The sequence below is a fragment of the Lynx canadensis genome, chromosome A1 (genome assembly GCF_007474595.2).
Source record: "Lynx canadensis isolate LIC74 chromosome A1, mLynCan4.pri.v2, whole genome shotgun sequence".
Taxonomy (NCBI): domain Eukaryota; kingdom Metazoa; phylum Chordata; class Mammalia; order Carnivora; family Felidae; genus Lynx; species Lynx canadensis.
The window spans coordinates 123,817,670-123,833,828 of NC_044303.2; the positions used below are offsets into that span (position 1 = coordinate 123,817,670).

At 37.5% G+C, this 16,159-nt stretch overlaps 1 protein-coding gene and 1 pseudogene across 1 annotated transcript in view; both read left to right on the forward strand.

The window, feature by feature from the left end:
• MTREX (Mtr4 exosome RNA helicase) overlaps positions 1-16,159 on the forward strand; it is a 110,003-nt gene that overhangs the window by 38,728 nt on the left and 55,116 nt on the right. The window contains exon 16 of the mRNA XM_030321033.2: positions 5,681-5,831. Within this exon, the coding sequence (XP_030176893.1) occupies positions 5,681-5,831 (151 nt within the window). The remainder of the gene's footprint in view (positions 1-5,680; positions 5,832-16,159) is intronic.
• Positions 7,791-9,821, forward strand: LOC115517942 (annotated as a pseudogene).

A 16,159-nucleotide genomic window follows, 5' to 3' on the forward strand; every position in this document is an offset into this window, starting at 1 on the left:
CCATTCACTTATGGATTAAATCACTAAATGTCCATGGACATTTAGATTATTTCCACACCTTGGCTATGTGAATAGCACTGCACTGAACATAGGAGTGTTAGTATCTGGTCACCATTTTAATTTTGATTCTTTTGGTTAAATACCCAGAAATAGAATTCCAGATCATATGTAGTTCTTATTTTTTTTTTTAATTTTTTGAGGAATATCCATTCTGACCATTGTAGTACGCAAGAGTTCCCATTTCTCCATCATTTTTAATGTTTATTTGATTTGAGAGAGAGAGAGTTAGGGAATGGCAGAGAGAGAGAGGGAGAGACACAGAATCTGAAGCATGCTCCGGACTCTGAACTGTCAGCACTGAGCCTGAGACAGGGCTTGAACTCACGAACCATGAGATCATGACTTGAGCTGAAGTCATATGCTTAACCGACTGAGCCACCCAGGCGCCCCTTTCCATCATTTCTTTCTTTTTTTTTTTTTTTTTTTTTTTTTTAAATATCCATCCATTTTGAGATTGAGAGAGAGAGACAGACAGAGGACAAGCAGGTGAGGGGCAGAAAGAGAGGGAGACACAGAATCCGGAGCAGGCTCCAGGCTCTGAACTGTCAGCACAGAGCCTGACACAGGGCTCACACCCAGGAACCGCAAGATCATGACCTGGGCCAAAGTCAGATGCCCAGCCAACTGAGCCACCCAGATGCCACTCCATCATTTCTTAAATTAACTCTTTAAAGCACGTTTATTGAGATATTATTCACATTGCATACATTAATCAATATTCCTGATTTTTAATATATTCACGGTTTTGCCACCATCATTACAATCAGTTTGGGAATATGTTTATCAACCCAAAAAGAAATCTTATATCCATTCATTCACTCCCCATTTCCTTCCTCTTTCCTTTCCCCTAAGCAAACCACTAACCTATTCTTTGTCTCTATAGACTTGCCTATTCTAGGCATTTCATATACATGTATTCAGATAATATGTGATGTTTTGTATCTGGCATTTCTTTAGCATCATATTTTCAAGGTTTAGCCATATTGCAATATGTACCAGGTCTTCATTCCTTTTTATTGATGAATATTGTTCCATTGTGTGGATTTAGTACAGTTTATCCCTTTATCAGCAGATGTATATTGAAGTTGTTTGTACATTTTGGCTATTGTGAATAATGCTGCTATGAATGTTTCTTTACAGGTTCTTAGGTGAACTTGTTTTTACTTCTTTTCCATATATACCTACAAGTAAAATTGCAACGTCATATGTAATTCTATGTTTAACCTTTTCAGGACTTGGCAGACTGTTTTTCCTCAGCAGGTGTACCATTTTACCAGCAAATCTTACCAGCAAAGTATGAGGATTGTAATTTCTTTGCATTCTAGCCAACACTTGTTATTACCTGTCCTTTTGATTTATAATCATACTAGTGAATGTTGTACTAGTGGTACCTCTCACTTAGAATACTGTATAGTTTGACTTGTTGAAAGGGTATAGTACCTGCTTATTGATAATATTGTTGTTATATAAGCAAATATGTGTCTACATTTCTAGGTTTCTGGACACATTTATTGAGACTAACTGCCCTACTACTTTTTTTGTCCCCTAGGATTTTTTCAGGTAGTTTTACTATTGTTAAAGAATTTGTAGGCAACTTATTCAGAACAATAGCAGCTAATAGTTTTAGAACATTTTACATATTTTAGGCATGGAAATAATTACTGGTACTATCCCAATTTTATAAATAAATAAGGCATACAGAAATTAAGAATTTTTTCCAAAGTCATTTTGTTGTTAAATGGCAAATCCTGCTTTTAAAGTAAGGCAATGTGATTTCAGAGTCCATGCTCCTAACCACCATGTGCTACTACTGCTTCTCAGTACTTCATGCAAATAGATTGTTCAGTTACTGGCTCAGACAGAATTTGGCATGACAGCACATGCCAAATTGTTCTTTTGACAAACTTTTTTTTGTTGTTTTAATGTTTATTTTTGAGAGAGACAGAGTGTGAGCCAGGGAGGGGCAGAGAGAGAGAGAGAGAGGGAGACGCAGAATCCGAAGCAGGTTCCTTCCAGGCTGTGAGCTGTCAACACAGAGCCCGACGTGAGGCTCGAACTCACAAACTGTGAGATCATGACCTGAGTCAAAGTTGGATGCCTAACTAACTGAGCCACCCAGGTGCCCTATTCTTTTAACGTACTTAATACAGTATATGAACTTATAAATCATTATAACCTTAGGTCTGTTTTATTTTCCTTTAAATGTCAATAATTGAGATTCGCCCTTAAGTAATAGGATTTTACTGAATGGAATGTTTATTTTCTCAAGTAATAATTAAAATACATAGATTAGGGGCGCCTGGGTGGCGCAGTCGGTTAAGCGTCCAACTTCAGCCAGGTCACGATCTCGCGGTCCGTGAGTTCTAGCCCCGCGTCAGGCTCTGGGCTGATGGCTCAGGGCCTGGAGCCTGCTTCCGATTCTGTGTCTCCCTCTCTCTCTGCCCCTCCTCCGTTCATGCTGTCTCTCTCTGTCCCAAAAAAAATAAATAAATGTTAAAAAAAAAAATAAATAAATAAATAAAATACATAGATTATTCAGAGTCACTGTATGTTAAAGGAATTAGTATGCTGTGTACATTGGTAAAATTTGGATCTGTTTGTCACATTTAATCATTTTTCCTTTTATTGGGTTAAGTAGTCTTAGCCAGAAAAATGACAGAATACATCTGTTCATTGCTTGTTGGCTAAAGGTTATTTGTTGCAATTTATAGTATCTTAGCATGCATACACAGTTCTATATTTGTGCATGTAAATCATTTAATGATCTTACATTTAAAATATTTTAGTAATTTCTTTCTTAGCCTCTTTAGCTTGACTAGTTTTCTACCACCCATTATAAAAACGTATTCAGCTTCCCAAAATGGCTCTTGTTACAGTGTCCTCTTTTTGTTTATCTAATACCTTCATTTCCATTGCCCTTTAAAACTTTTTATTTTATTATGTTTATTTTTTAATGTTTATTTATTTTTGACAGAGAGAGAGAGACAGAGTGTGAACAAGGGAGGGGCCAAGAGGGAGACATAATCCAAAGCAGGCTCCAGGCTCTGAGCTGTCCGCACAGAGCCGGATGCAGGGCTTGAACCCACAAACCAGGAGATCATGACCCTGATCGGTGTCTGAAGTCGGATGCTTAACTGAGCCACCCAGGTGCCCCCGTTGCCTTTTTTTTTTTTAAAGTATATTTATTAATCTCTACACCTAACGTGGGCTTGAACTCATGACCCCCAGATCAAGAGTTATATACTTTACTGATTGAGCCAGCCGGCTTCCCCTCCATCTGTTGCTTCTTATTTATGGTCAGAGTTTTTATCTTTTAGTTCAGATAGAATTTGACATAAGACAGGAGCTTGTTCTTTTTGTATATACTTGATGTGAGCTACAAAAAAAAAACAAAACAACTATTCATTATAATGTTTTCTTAAATGAAAAGTTGGGTCAGACAGAAAGTGTGTGTATAATATCCGGAAAGACTGGTGAATGTATCTTTTATTCTTCAGCAGTTAAGAGATCCTTTACATTTCTCCAGTGTAATCACAAAAACATATATATTCCATAATTTCTGAAATGAAATTTCAACTTAATGGTTTCTTACAGAACATATTGTGCTTTTTGTAAGAGACTATCCAGGCTTTCTGCTTATAAACAGTTGTGTGTTCATTTCAACCTGAATTATGTTGTTAACGGCTAAGGAAGATGAAATTTATTTCCTGGTTTTTCAAAGCTTTTGGAACTTTAGGAAGAACATACCTTGAGTATGTGATTTCTTATGTACCTTTTTTGAAGAAGTGGAAAGACCCATGTTTATGCATTTTCTTCTATCTTCCACTATTATAGTTCAAAAAGCAAAAATAGAGTGGCAATTTTTTATACTCCTTGCCTGAATGAACCATGCACTCTACAACTTCAGAAATCATTAGAAGTAGAATACCATTCAAAAGGTAGTATTACAAATCTGCTTTGGAAAATTGATATGTAGCTCTCTTAATCGTACTACCTTTCAGTGAGCAACTTGTCAACTGAAATAAGCCTTAAGGGGAGCCTGGGTGGCTCAGTCAGTTAAGCGTCTGACTTCAGCTCAGGTCATGATCTCATGGTTTGTGAGTTCAAGCTCTGCGTTGGGCTCTGTGCTGACAGCTCGGAGCCTGGAGCCTGCTTCGGATTCTGTGTCTCCCTCTCTCTCTATCCCTCCCTGACTAGTGCTGTATCTCTCTCTGTCTCTCAAAAATAAATAAATGTAAAATAATGCTTAAAAAACTACTTAGTATTGGCTACCGTTGTTCCAGGTTAAAGTTTAGGTGACCCTTTTATTAGGTTTTCTGTTGATACATGATTTAAAAATTTTATAATTTGGCTGATCAAATTAAATATATAAAAAGTTGAGAAATACTTGATCAATATTTGAGGGTTCCTATAATTTTAGTAATGTGAATATTGAATATTGAAAAGATAGGGATGTGAAGTAAGTTGCAATTTAATTTGCCCTCTAGGAGGATTTTAGCCCACAGACTCCATAAGATGGATCCTCCTACCTCTTTAGCTTGAGCAAGTTTCTTCACATCTCTGAACCTGTTTCTTGTTTAAAATTAAGACAGTAAATTGGTTTTGTTAGGAATATTATGAATTGAAAACTTACTATTGAAAGTGATTAGTATAGTGATTGGCAAATGCTTCGTAGATGTGGTCATTTTTAAACTTGGTGAATCTATTTACATATATACATAGAACAGAAAGTGAATAGCGAGCAGTATATGGCTCAATAGCACAGTGTCTACTAACTCCAATTCGGGAAGGAAAAAGATGGATTTTCACACCAGCAATTAAATACTTGGGCAGAAAGTGACACATCACTACAATTTATTGGTCTACACACCAGGAGTCCAGAAAGTGTAACCTTATGAAGTGCCTGGAAGGCAGAAAGCTAAACATACTTGGCTTTTATTTTAAGAACAGTATTTTTTTTTTTTTTTTAATTTTAACGTTTATTTATTTTTGAGACAGAGACAGAGCATGAATGGGGGAGGGTCAGAGAGAGAGGGAGACACAGAATCCGAAACAGGCTCCAGGCCCCGAGCGGTCAGCACAGAGCCTGGCGCAGGGCTCAAACTCACGGACTGTGAGATCATGACCTGAGCCAAACTCGGACGCTTAACCGACTGAGCCACCCAGACGCCCCAAGAACAGTATTTTAAGAACTGCTGTTGGGGTGCCTAGTTGGCTTAGTCGGTTGAGCATCCAACCTTGGCTCTCAGGTCATGATCTCACGTCTTGTAGTTTGAGTCCCGCGTTGGGCTCTGTGCAGACAGCTCAGAGCCTGGAGCCTGCTTCAGATTCTGTGTCTCCCTCTCTCTCTGCCTCTCCCCTGCTTACACTCTCATTCAAAAATAAATAAACATTAAAAAAAAAAAATTAAGAACTGCTGTTCCTAGTCAGTGGATTTTTTCCCCCTTCCCTTTCCCAAATCTCAACTGTTTTATCACTTTGTGTTGGTCATTTAAAGGAAATAACTTAATACATTTCTATAGTATTCCTTAACATGGATTAAATTGTTAAGCAGTTTAATTGGCATCTGTATAAATTTATTTGAAAAAGTTACAACATTGACATTTTTTTTTCCTCTTAGGGCTCAGCTGATCCTCTAAATAGTGCTTTCCATTTGACCTACAACATGGTTTTGAACTTGCTACGTGTAGAAGAAATTAATCCTGAGTACATGTTGGAAAAGTCCTTTTACCAGTTTCAACATTATAGAGCAATTCCAGGAGTAGTAGAGAGTAAGTATAAAATTACTGTAACAGTCTATTTAGCTAGTAGAGTAATAGCATAATTACTGCATTTTTGGCTGCTAGGCCATTTTTTATTTTCTGGTTAGCTATATCTTGGTTTTTACATAAAGTGAGTACTACAATCTGATTATTATAACCAACTAGAACATTTTAAAATAAAAGTAAGAAAACTCTGTCAGAATACCTTTATAGTTGGTTAAAATTTAATATAATTTAGTGTTATAGTCATATTACGTTATAGCTCATGTTGATGAATAATGATATAACAAAAAGCCTGGTATATTAAAATTTGACCTGTAAGAAGCATGTGTGTATTAGCCTTGCCCTTGTATGTTTTCTCAATATAAAAGAGTGCCACAGCACAAGTTTATAAATGATTAAGGAAATTTAATACTTCAACTGGGATTTGAGTTCAGCCTTTTTAGAATTTCTAGCTCCTATCATGATAATGCTTTCTGAAGTTCAGAAACTAAGTGTTCTGTGGTAACTCTTTTCAGGTAGAATTGATTCTTAGAGGATATTTTGGCTTATCATCAGAGCTGATTAAAATCCAAAACAGAGGCAAAGATTGAAAATACTGTTTTGGGTAGATCTTACAAAAATAATACATAGGGGCGCCTGGGTGGCGCAGTCGGTTAAGCGTCCGACTTCAGCCAGGTCACGATCTCGCGGTCTGTGGGTTCGAGCCCCGCGTCGGGCTCTGGGCTGATGGCTCAGAGCCTGGAGCCTGTTTCCGATTCTGTGTCTCCCTCTCTCTCTGCCCCTCGCCCGTTCATGCTCTGTCTCTCTCTGTCCCAAAAATAAATAAACGTTGAAAAAAATTTTTTTTTCAAAAATAATACATAGTCATAAAGAAAAAGCCCCCAGAAAATTGAGCAGAAGATAAAGAGGAAAGTTAAAATCACTTGTAACCTCCTACAGAGCCAGCCACAACACTTTGTAGTTCTTCAAAGTTTTTTTCTTTCTCATACAAATGTTTTTTTTTAAGTGGGATTAAGTACATTAGTTCTTCCTTAACCACGGTTGTTATGTGTTCCAAGATTCCCACAGGATACCTGAAACCACAGAGAGTTGTAACAATATATTGTAATAAAGGTTACGTGAATAAGGTCTCTCTCTCTCTCTCTCTCTCTCTCTCTCTCTGTCTGTCTCTGTCTGTCTCTCTTTGTCTCTCTCTGTCCCTCCCAACCTCCCACGCCCCACCCCCCAAATATCTTATTATACTGTACACACCTTTCTTGTGATGATAAAATGTCTACCTGATGAGGCAAAGTGAGGTAAATGACATAGGCATTGTAATGTAGTGTCAGGCTACTATTGACCTTCTGACAGATCATCTGTTTACAGAATGCATTTGAACACAAGTAACTAAAACTACAGAAAGCAAAACTGTGGATAAGGGGGAAGATGACTGTATACAGTTTTTATAAAAGTAACAATGGTATTTACATTTAGTACCTTTTGTTAAATATTTACCTTATGCCTTGGGTTTGTGTCAATACTTTACATTCATTACCAGCTCTGGCTTTTTAAAATTTAATTTCCAGTATTTTTTGAAAGTATGATATTTATAACTACATAACATTTCCATTTTATAAATGTGCTATGATACATTTAACAATAAAGGCAAATTTGAGATACTTTTATATCAGTTCAATTTTTATGTAGCGAAAAGTAAATGAATTTTAATAATGTGCCTTAAAGGAAAAAGGCTTAAAACATCCAACTGTGTTCATTTATTTTTTCTTTTTCTTTTCTTCTGATGTTAATTTTTCAAGTCTTAAGTAAGAGAGGGTTCTTCATTACAAACTATAAAACTGGAAGGAGCTTTGTGATCATTTTACAAGTTGTTTTAAAGACCTAGCACTCCCTTCTCCCTGAATCCCCGTATCCTTATTGCTAAGTGCCATGGCTTCCCCTTCAGATTCTGATTAGACTTTACCAGCCATGTGGGACCAGTCATTCGCCAATCACTGGAAGATTGAGCCCCCAGATACCTTTGTTTGTCCTGTTCCCAGCAACCCCAGTTGATGGCCACAAACAAAGCAGATCTGGTTTTGGATGATACCATTCCATGTCCTTAACCAGAGATACTGAGGAAATAACTTTCCAAATATTGTCTTACAAAATGACTATCACTGTAAAAACAATATTTGTCACCAGCCAGTGAACAAGTAGTAGAAACCCACAGGTTTGGTGCACTTTGATTTGAGGGAAGTAGGGCAGGGCATCTATCTGGAAAGAAGTTTGGAAATTCTGGGGGAAAACTAGTCAAAAAAAGAAGTGGGATCTTGATGAGCCGCCCAAATTTGAGACAAATTTTTAGTGAGGTTTGGTGAGGCACACTGTACAAGAGGTGGAAACATATAGAAGGCATAAGGAAATTACACATTGCAGTTAGAGGTCACAAGTGCCCAAAGTCCGTTCTGAATTTTTATGAGGCAAACTTGCCTGCAAATGTAATGGTTGTCATTGTAAGATCAAATTTTATTGAACATGCTGCTGTTACAAGGTCATTGATAGATCCTAACTCCAAGTGGATTGGATATGGTTGGAGCAGCACAGACTGGATCCAGGAAAACATTGTCTTATTTGCTGCCTGCTCTCCTCCACATCCATCAGCCATTCCTAAAGAGAGGTGGTGGGTTTGTTTGCTTGGTGCTGGCACCAACTTGAGAACTGGCCTAACATGTACAGCAAGTAGCTGCTGAATACTGTAGAGCATGTCAGTGGAAGCCCACTTGCATCTATGGTGGTGCTCCTCAGGGACCACATATTTGTGATTTGGAGAGAGGTGTGGAAATCTGTATTGCATTACCTGGAAGACTTTATTTAGAGTGTGGAAAACCAGTCAGAGAAGAACCACCTACCTTGTCCTTGATGAAGTAGATGGAATGCTTATAGGGGCTTCGAGCCCCAAATAAGGAAGATTGTGGATCAGATAGGACCTGACAGGCAAACCCTAATGTGGAGTGTGACTTGGCCCAAAGAAGTAAGACAGCATGTTAAAGATTCTCTTAAAGAACTACGTTCATATGAACATTAGTGCACTAGAACTGAGTGCAAACCACAACATTCTTCACGTTGTAGGTGTGTGTCATGATGCAGAAAAGGATGAAAAACTTACTCGTCTAATAGAAGAGATCATGAGAAAGGAGTACAATAAGACCATTTTTGTTGTTGTTGAAACCAAAAAAAGATGTGATGAGCTTACTAGATAAATGAGAGATAGGTGTCCCACCATGGGTATCCATAGTGACAAGGGTCAACAGGAGTATGACTGGGTTCTAAATGAATTCAGACATGGAAAAGCTCCTATTCTGGTTGCTACAGATGTCACCTCCAGAGGGCTAGATGTGGAAGATGTGAAATTTGTCATTGGATATGACTACCCTAACTCCTCAAAGGAGTTCATTAAATTGGAAGAGCTGCTCGTAGTACACAGCACAAAACAGGCACAGCATACACTTTTTTTTACACCTAATAAAATAAAGCAAGTGAGTGACCTTATGTCTGTGCTTCCTCAATCTAATCAAGATCACTTATTCCCAGTTTGCTTCTGTTGTTTGAAGACAGAGATTCTGGTTGTTCCAGGAGTAGAGGAGGCATGAAGGATCACCGTTGGGACAGATACTCTCTGGGCAAAAGTTGTGGATTTAATACCTTTAGAGAGAAGTAAAATTAGGACAGAGGTTACTGTAGTCTGCTTAAGAGATTTTGGGGCAAAAAGTCAGAATGGTATTTATAGTGCTGCAGTTAACACCTGTGGGAACTTTGGAAGTAATTTTGTGTCTCTTTACCAGTTTTAGGACTGGTAATCCAATGGGCACTTACCAGAATGGTTATGATAGCACTTAGCAATATGGAAGTAATATTCCAAATAATGCACAGTGGTATGAACCAAAGGGCATATGCGTATCCTGCTACTGTGGCTGTGCTATGATTGGCTATCCAGTGCCAACAGATTATTCTGAGTAATACTTTAGAAGTATCTGTAAATGTCTGTTTTTCGTAATTGTTCTTTATATTCTATGTTTTCAGACAAGATAGTTTTTTAAAACTATGTATTTATTTATGCAGAGAAAGAGCACACAGGTGTGTGTAAGTGGAGAAGGGGCAGAAAGAGAAAATCCCAAGCAGACTCTGTGCTGACAGCTCAGAGCCTAATGTGGGGGCGCAGTCTCCTGAACTGTGAGAAATCCACAGTGACTCTTAGCCGAAATCCAGAGTCAGGCGCTTAACAGACTGAGCCACCCAGACATCCCAGACAAGATAATTAATAAATAAGGGAAATGCAGATATGACTGCACTGCAGCAGTATTTATGGTGTACATTTTCACTATGTAAGTTGGATATTTCTCTGCATTCCTGAAACAATTTTTAGGGTGTTTTTTTTTTTGTATTAGAAAATGCAGGCTTTGTTTTCATAAAAGTAAATGTACAGTAATTAGAAATAAAATAAATGAAGGCAACACATGACCTTCTAATGAAAATATTTGAAGACTGAAAAAAAAAATAAAGGCCTAAGAATACATAAAGGTCTAGGGAAATTTAACTCAATATCTGTGGGTATACGTTTGATTGGTGGCATAATTAGGATTAGAATCTTGGAGTCGTGCTGCTAAGCTAAGCTGTTTTTATTAAGTCATAGGTCATTCTTTTTTTAATGTGGTAAGAATAGATTCAGTAACTTCTCTGAAAAATACAAGGCTGTGGGGCGCCTGGATGGCGCAGTCGGTTAAGCGTCCGACTTCAGCCAGGTCACGATCTCGCGGTCCGTGAGTTCGAGCCCCGCGTCAGGCTCTGGGCTGATGGCTCGGAGCCTGGAGCCTGCTTCCGATTCTGTGTCTCCCTCTCTCTCTGCCCCTCCCCCGTTCATGCTCTGTCTCTCTCTGTCCCAAAAATAAATAAAAACGTTGAAAAAAAAAAATACAAGGCTGAAAAAAAGGTGATTAAAGAAACTTGAGCTGGTTGGTTTTTTATTTTTTATTTTTTGGGAAAGTTTTTTAATGTTTATTTATTTTGAGGGGGAGAGAGATCCCCCTCAAAATTTTGAGATCACAACCTGAGCTGAAGGCAGATGCCCAACCAACTGAGCCATTCAGGTGCCCCTGAGCTGGCTGGTTTTAAGACTTACCTTTACTTTAAATACCACAAACAAAACTTGAATTTTTAAAATACACCTTATAAAATTAATGGCAAATGTATGTAATTTCAGATTATATTTATTATTTTCTTGTTAAGTATTTGATGCCATTTGTCTTGGTGAATAATTATGACCTTAGCAAAGAGAGTAATGATTCTCTTTTGTCAAGGAAGCATATTTTTAAAGGGGTTATAAATCTTTCTCCTGCAAAGTAATTATATATAATAATAGAATAAAAAACAGTATCAGTAAGATTTAAGTACATTGTGGATTTGGATGTAAATTAAGGAAGTATTTTTATCAGATTAGGACATTCATTAATTTTGCTTCATATGTAGAAATTTCCGATGCTGCCTTTGAAACACATATACGGTTACAAGCCAGCTTAATATTTTAAATAAAAAGAATTAAACTTTAAAATATTCCTACTGGGGTGCCTGGGTGGCTCAGTCAGTTAAGTGTCCGACCTTGCCTCAGGTCATGATCCATGGTTCATGGGTTCGAGCCCAAATTAGGGTCTGTGCTGACAACTCAGAGCCTGGAGCCTGCTTCAGATTCTGTGTCTTCCTGTCTCTCTGCCCCTCCCCCACTCATGCTCTGTCTCTCCTTCTCTCTCATAAATAAACATAAAAGATTTTTTTTTTTCATTTTTTTTTTCAACGTTTATTTATTTTTGGGACAGAGAGAGACAGAGCATGAACGGGGGAGGGGCAGAGAGAGAGGGAGACACAGAATCGGAAACAGGCTCCAGGCTCTGAGCCATCAGCCCAGGGCCTGACGCGGGGCTCGAACCCACGGACCGCGAGATCGTGACCTGGCTGAAGTCGGACGCTTAACTGACTGAGCCACCCAGGCGCCCCAAAGATTTTTTTTTTTAAATATTCCTACTAAACAGTTACCGCTAGGTCATGCATGAATGGGATAATTATATACACACATACACAGCCATTAGTTAGATTGGTTTAGTTACTGAATAACCAAGAGAAATAGGAGGCACATTGGTGCACCAACCTTTCATGTTTTTTCTTTATAAAAATACTGTATTCTAACAACCAGCAAATTCTTTTTAATTTCACTTTATATTATTCTTTTATAATTCCTTAGAAAGTATGCCAGACATGGTGGGGGATAGAGTGAGAACTCAGTATTTTCCCATTTATTTAAACCCCTTTTTATGACTTCTCACTGGACTCAGATTATTAAATATGACTTTGACAAAGTCTCTGCTACCTACTCCGTGAACTTAAACATTACCATCATTTCTCAATCCCCTGTTCTCTGTCTCTCTGAGCCCTAGCTGCTGTTATTTTCAGGGTGGTTCTGACTGACTTGCCTTTTAAAGGGATTGTAAATAACATAATCTGCAACTCCTGGTATTGCTACTATACATACACTGGATTCTTCCTGTACTTGAATTATCCCTGCTTTCCCTACCTATGTTTTTAAAGGAGAAAGACCTCTTTTTTTCTGACCTTTTGATACTAATAAAAAGATTAAGTGTTGAGTAGAAAAGTTTAATGTGAAAGAGGTAGAAATTTAAGTACTGAAAAAGAATTGATGACAGAATTGTACCACCTTTGCTACAGTCTGCAGGACTGAGTGGTATGACCCAAGAGTCATGTTGGTGTAGGAGAAGATGGTTTTAGGTGATAAAGGCTGTGCTGTGTGCTTTAAAATTGCAGAATACATCTTAAATGCAGTTTGTTCTCATTTTCAGTTATTACTAAGAAGGGTATAATTCCTTTTGCTATTGATACTGCTAGAACCTTTTCAAGAGAGCTGGTATTATTTTCATCATATTAAATATATCCAAATGAAAATGGAGACTGTTGTCTTTGAAGTATAGAATTAATCTTTATACCTTCTTGTGGTTTGCAAACTTAGATGGCTGGCATACATGAGATGTTTTTCATTTTGATTTACTGAGTCCACATTAGATTTTCCAGTGGGCTATAGAGAAAAACTTCTAGGATTTCACTGTTCTTATACTGAAAGGCAAAATGCTAAATCAATTTTAATCTTTTGTTTAGTGTCATTAATAGATAACGCAATGGTTAATAGCAAGAGTTGTGAAGTTAAATATGGGTTTGATTCAAGACTATCTGAGCCTTAAGTTTGCTCATATCAGCCACTTGGATAATATCTAATTCATCCAGTTCATAAGAATTAAATGAGATAATTTATGTTAAGTGCTCATTTAGTAGTTTTAATTACTGATAGCATTGCTATACAGATCAGTAAAGCCATTTAAACTTTAATCTTTTAGAAAATTTGCTCAATACTGGGAATAGCAGTCCATTTCCCCATCACTCCCAGGTCTATATCTGTGCACATATTATAGGATATTAATATATTTTTGGAACCACCACCTTGCCTCTCCCTCAAAAGGAGGAAATTGGTTGCTGTCTTAACAGTTCATGAGAATATCTGTCACATGCTGTTTCCTAAGATACTGAGGCTTTCCTATGGTGCTACATTGTAGTAAAACCAGCTTTTTATACTCAGGTTTCCCTACACTTACAAAGTTCTGTATGGCTGTAATTAGAATCTTAGATACAAAATGCATGTGAGTTCTTAAAATGTCTCAGACTTTTGATTCATTAGTTAAGTGGTCTGAGCACAGAAGTGATTTGGAGTGGAGAATGGGGAACAATATTTAAGCCTCTATTGTCTCCATAAACAAATTCTGTCAGTGCTTAGTGTTTCATTGATGCCTACCAGTGTTACTTTGTAACTTTAAATGGGGCAGCAGGATTAACATTTCTGTGTAGTTTTCCTTACAAAATTTCTTTTTTTTAAGTCTATCATTTTTGAGAGGGAGAGAGGGAAGGTGACCAGACAGAGAGAGAGAGAATCCCAAACAGGCTCTGCATGGTCAGTGTGGAGGCTGCGAGAGAGAGAGAGAGAGAGAGAGAGAGAGAGAGAGAGAGAGAGAGGGAGGGAGAGAGAATGAATGAATCGTAGCAGGTTCTGCATGGTCAGTGTGGAGCCTGACCTGGGGCTCGAATTCATGAACTGTGAGACCACAAACTGAGCTGAAATCAGGAGTCGGATGTTTAACTGACTGAGCCATCTAGGCGCCCCCTGCCTCTTATAAAACTGCTTATTCACTTTAGTCTGTCAAATATTCTTTTATAGTTTTATATTTTTTTAATAATATTTATTGCCATATATGTGGTAAGAATTGCTTCTAGTCTTCATTGAATGTAGTACAGTTCTTATAAGAAGCCATGCAGTTTATTTAAAAATAACTTAAGATGATGTATTATGCCTAAGGAAATGCAGAAGACCAGAAATTTGAGGGAACAGTCTGTGAGAATGTTGAAGATGATAATAAAAATAATAATGAAACTTGTAATATCCTCCCTGAGTGTGTACTGTGTGCTATACTCTTAGCTAAGTTCCTCCCGTATCTTTTGTCAGTTAATCTCTAATTATAGTCTTGTGGAGAATGGGTGCTCTTGTTATCTTCACTTTGTGGATAAAGAAATTAAAACATGCAGATTACATAGAGAGTTTGATCAATGGAATAGAATTGAGAGTCTAGAAGTAAATCCATACACCTGTCATCAGTTGATTTTCTTTTTTCTTTTTCTTTTTTTTGAAAAACAAAACAAACAAAACTTAGGTTTTTAAATAGACTCACTTTTTTTTTTCAATATATGAAATTTATTGTCAAATTGGTTTCCATACAACACCCAGTGCTCATCCCAAAAGGTGCCTTCCTGAATACCCATCACCTACCCTCCCCTCCCTCCCACCCCCCATCAACCCTCAGTTTGTTCATCATTTGATTTTCAACACATGCTCTTGGAGCAGTGGGATAGCCACAGGTAAAAAATGAGGGGCGCCTGGGTACCTGAGTCGGTTAAGCATCTGACTTCGGTTCAGGTCATGATCTTATGGTTTGTGAGTTTGAGCCCCGTGTCGGGCTCTGTGCTGACAGCTCAGAACCTGGAGACTGCTTCAGATTCTGTGTCTCTCTCTCTCTGCCCCTCCCTTGCTCGCGTTCTCTCTCAAAAATAAACAAACATTTAAAAAATGAAACAGATGCACCATATACAAAAATTAACTACAATTAAATGAAAATCCTGAAAGAAGAGCTGAAACCATAAAACTCTTAGAAGAAAACATAGATATAAATCCCCATAACCTTGTATTTGGCAGTCATTTCATATATAAGACAATGAAAGTGGAAGCAACAAAAGGAAAAGTGAATACATTTTGATTTCATCAAAATTAAAAACTTTTATGCTTTCATAGACACCACTAGTAAATAAAGTAAAAAGTAAAGTCCACAGAATGGGAGAAAATAATTTGCAAATCACATATCTCGTAAGGGTCTAATATCCAGAATACGTAAAGAACTTTCAATAACTCACAAACAGAAAAGACAAATAATGTAATTTTTAAATGGACAGAATGTTTGAATAGACATTTTTCCACAAAGAGGATAAACCATTAGCCAAACAAGCACACAAAAAGATGCTCAATATCATTAGTTATTAGGTAAATGCCAGTCATAACCACATAGAGATGCCACTTCACACTCACTAGGATAGGTTTTGGGTTTTTTTGTTTTTTGTTTTTTAAATTGTTTTTAGTGTTTTATTTATATTTGAGAGAGAGAGTGTGTGTGAGCAGGGGAGGGGCAGAGAGAGACAGAATCTGAAGCAGCCTGCAGGCTCTCAGCTGTCAGCACAGAGCTCAACGTGGGGCTTGAACTATGAACTGTGAGATCATGACCCGACCTGAAGCAGATGCTTAACCAACTGAGCCACCCAGGTGCCCCGTTTGTTTTGTTTTGTTTTGTTTTGTTTTGTCTTGTTTTGTTTTGTTTTTTAAGATAATTAACAAAACGGTATGGTAATTGTGGAAAATAGTTCACTTCCTCAACAAGTTAAATATAGAATTATTATAATATCCATCACTTGCACTCTTGGGTATATAACCAAAAACAGAAAAGTATTTTCAAACAAAAACTTGTGCATGAATGTTCATGACAACACTATTCACAGTAGCCAAAAGGTGGAAATAATCCAAATGTCCATCAACTGATAAACAGATCACCAAAATGGTATACTCATATAGTGGAATAATATTCAGTCATAAAAAGGAGTGAAGTACTGATACATGCTGTGCTACAGGGTGGTTAAACCTTGAAAACATG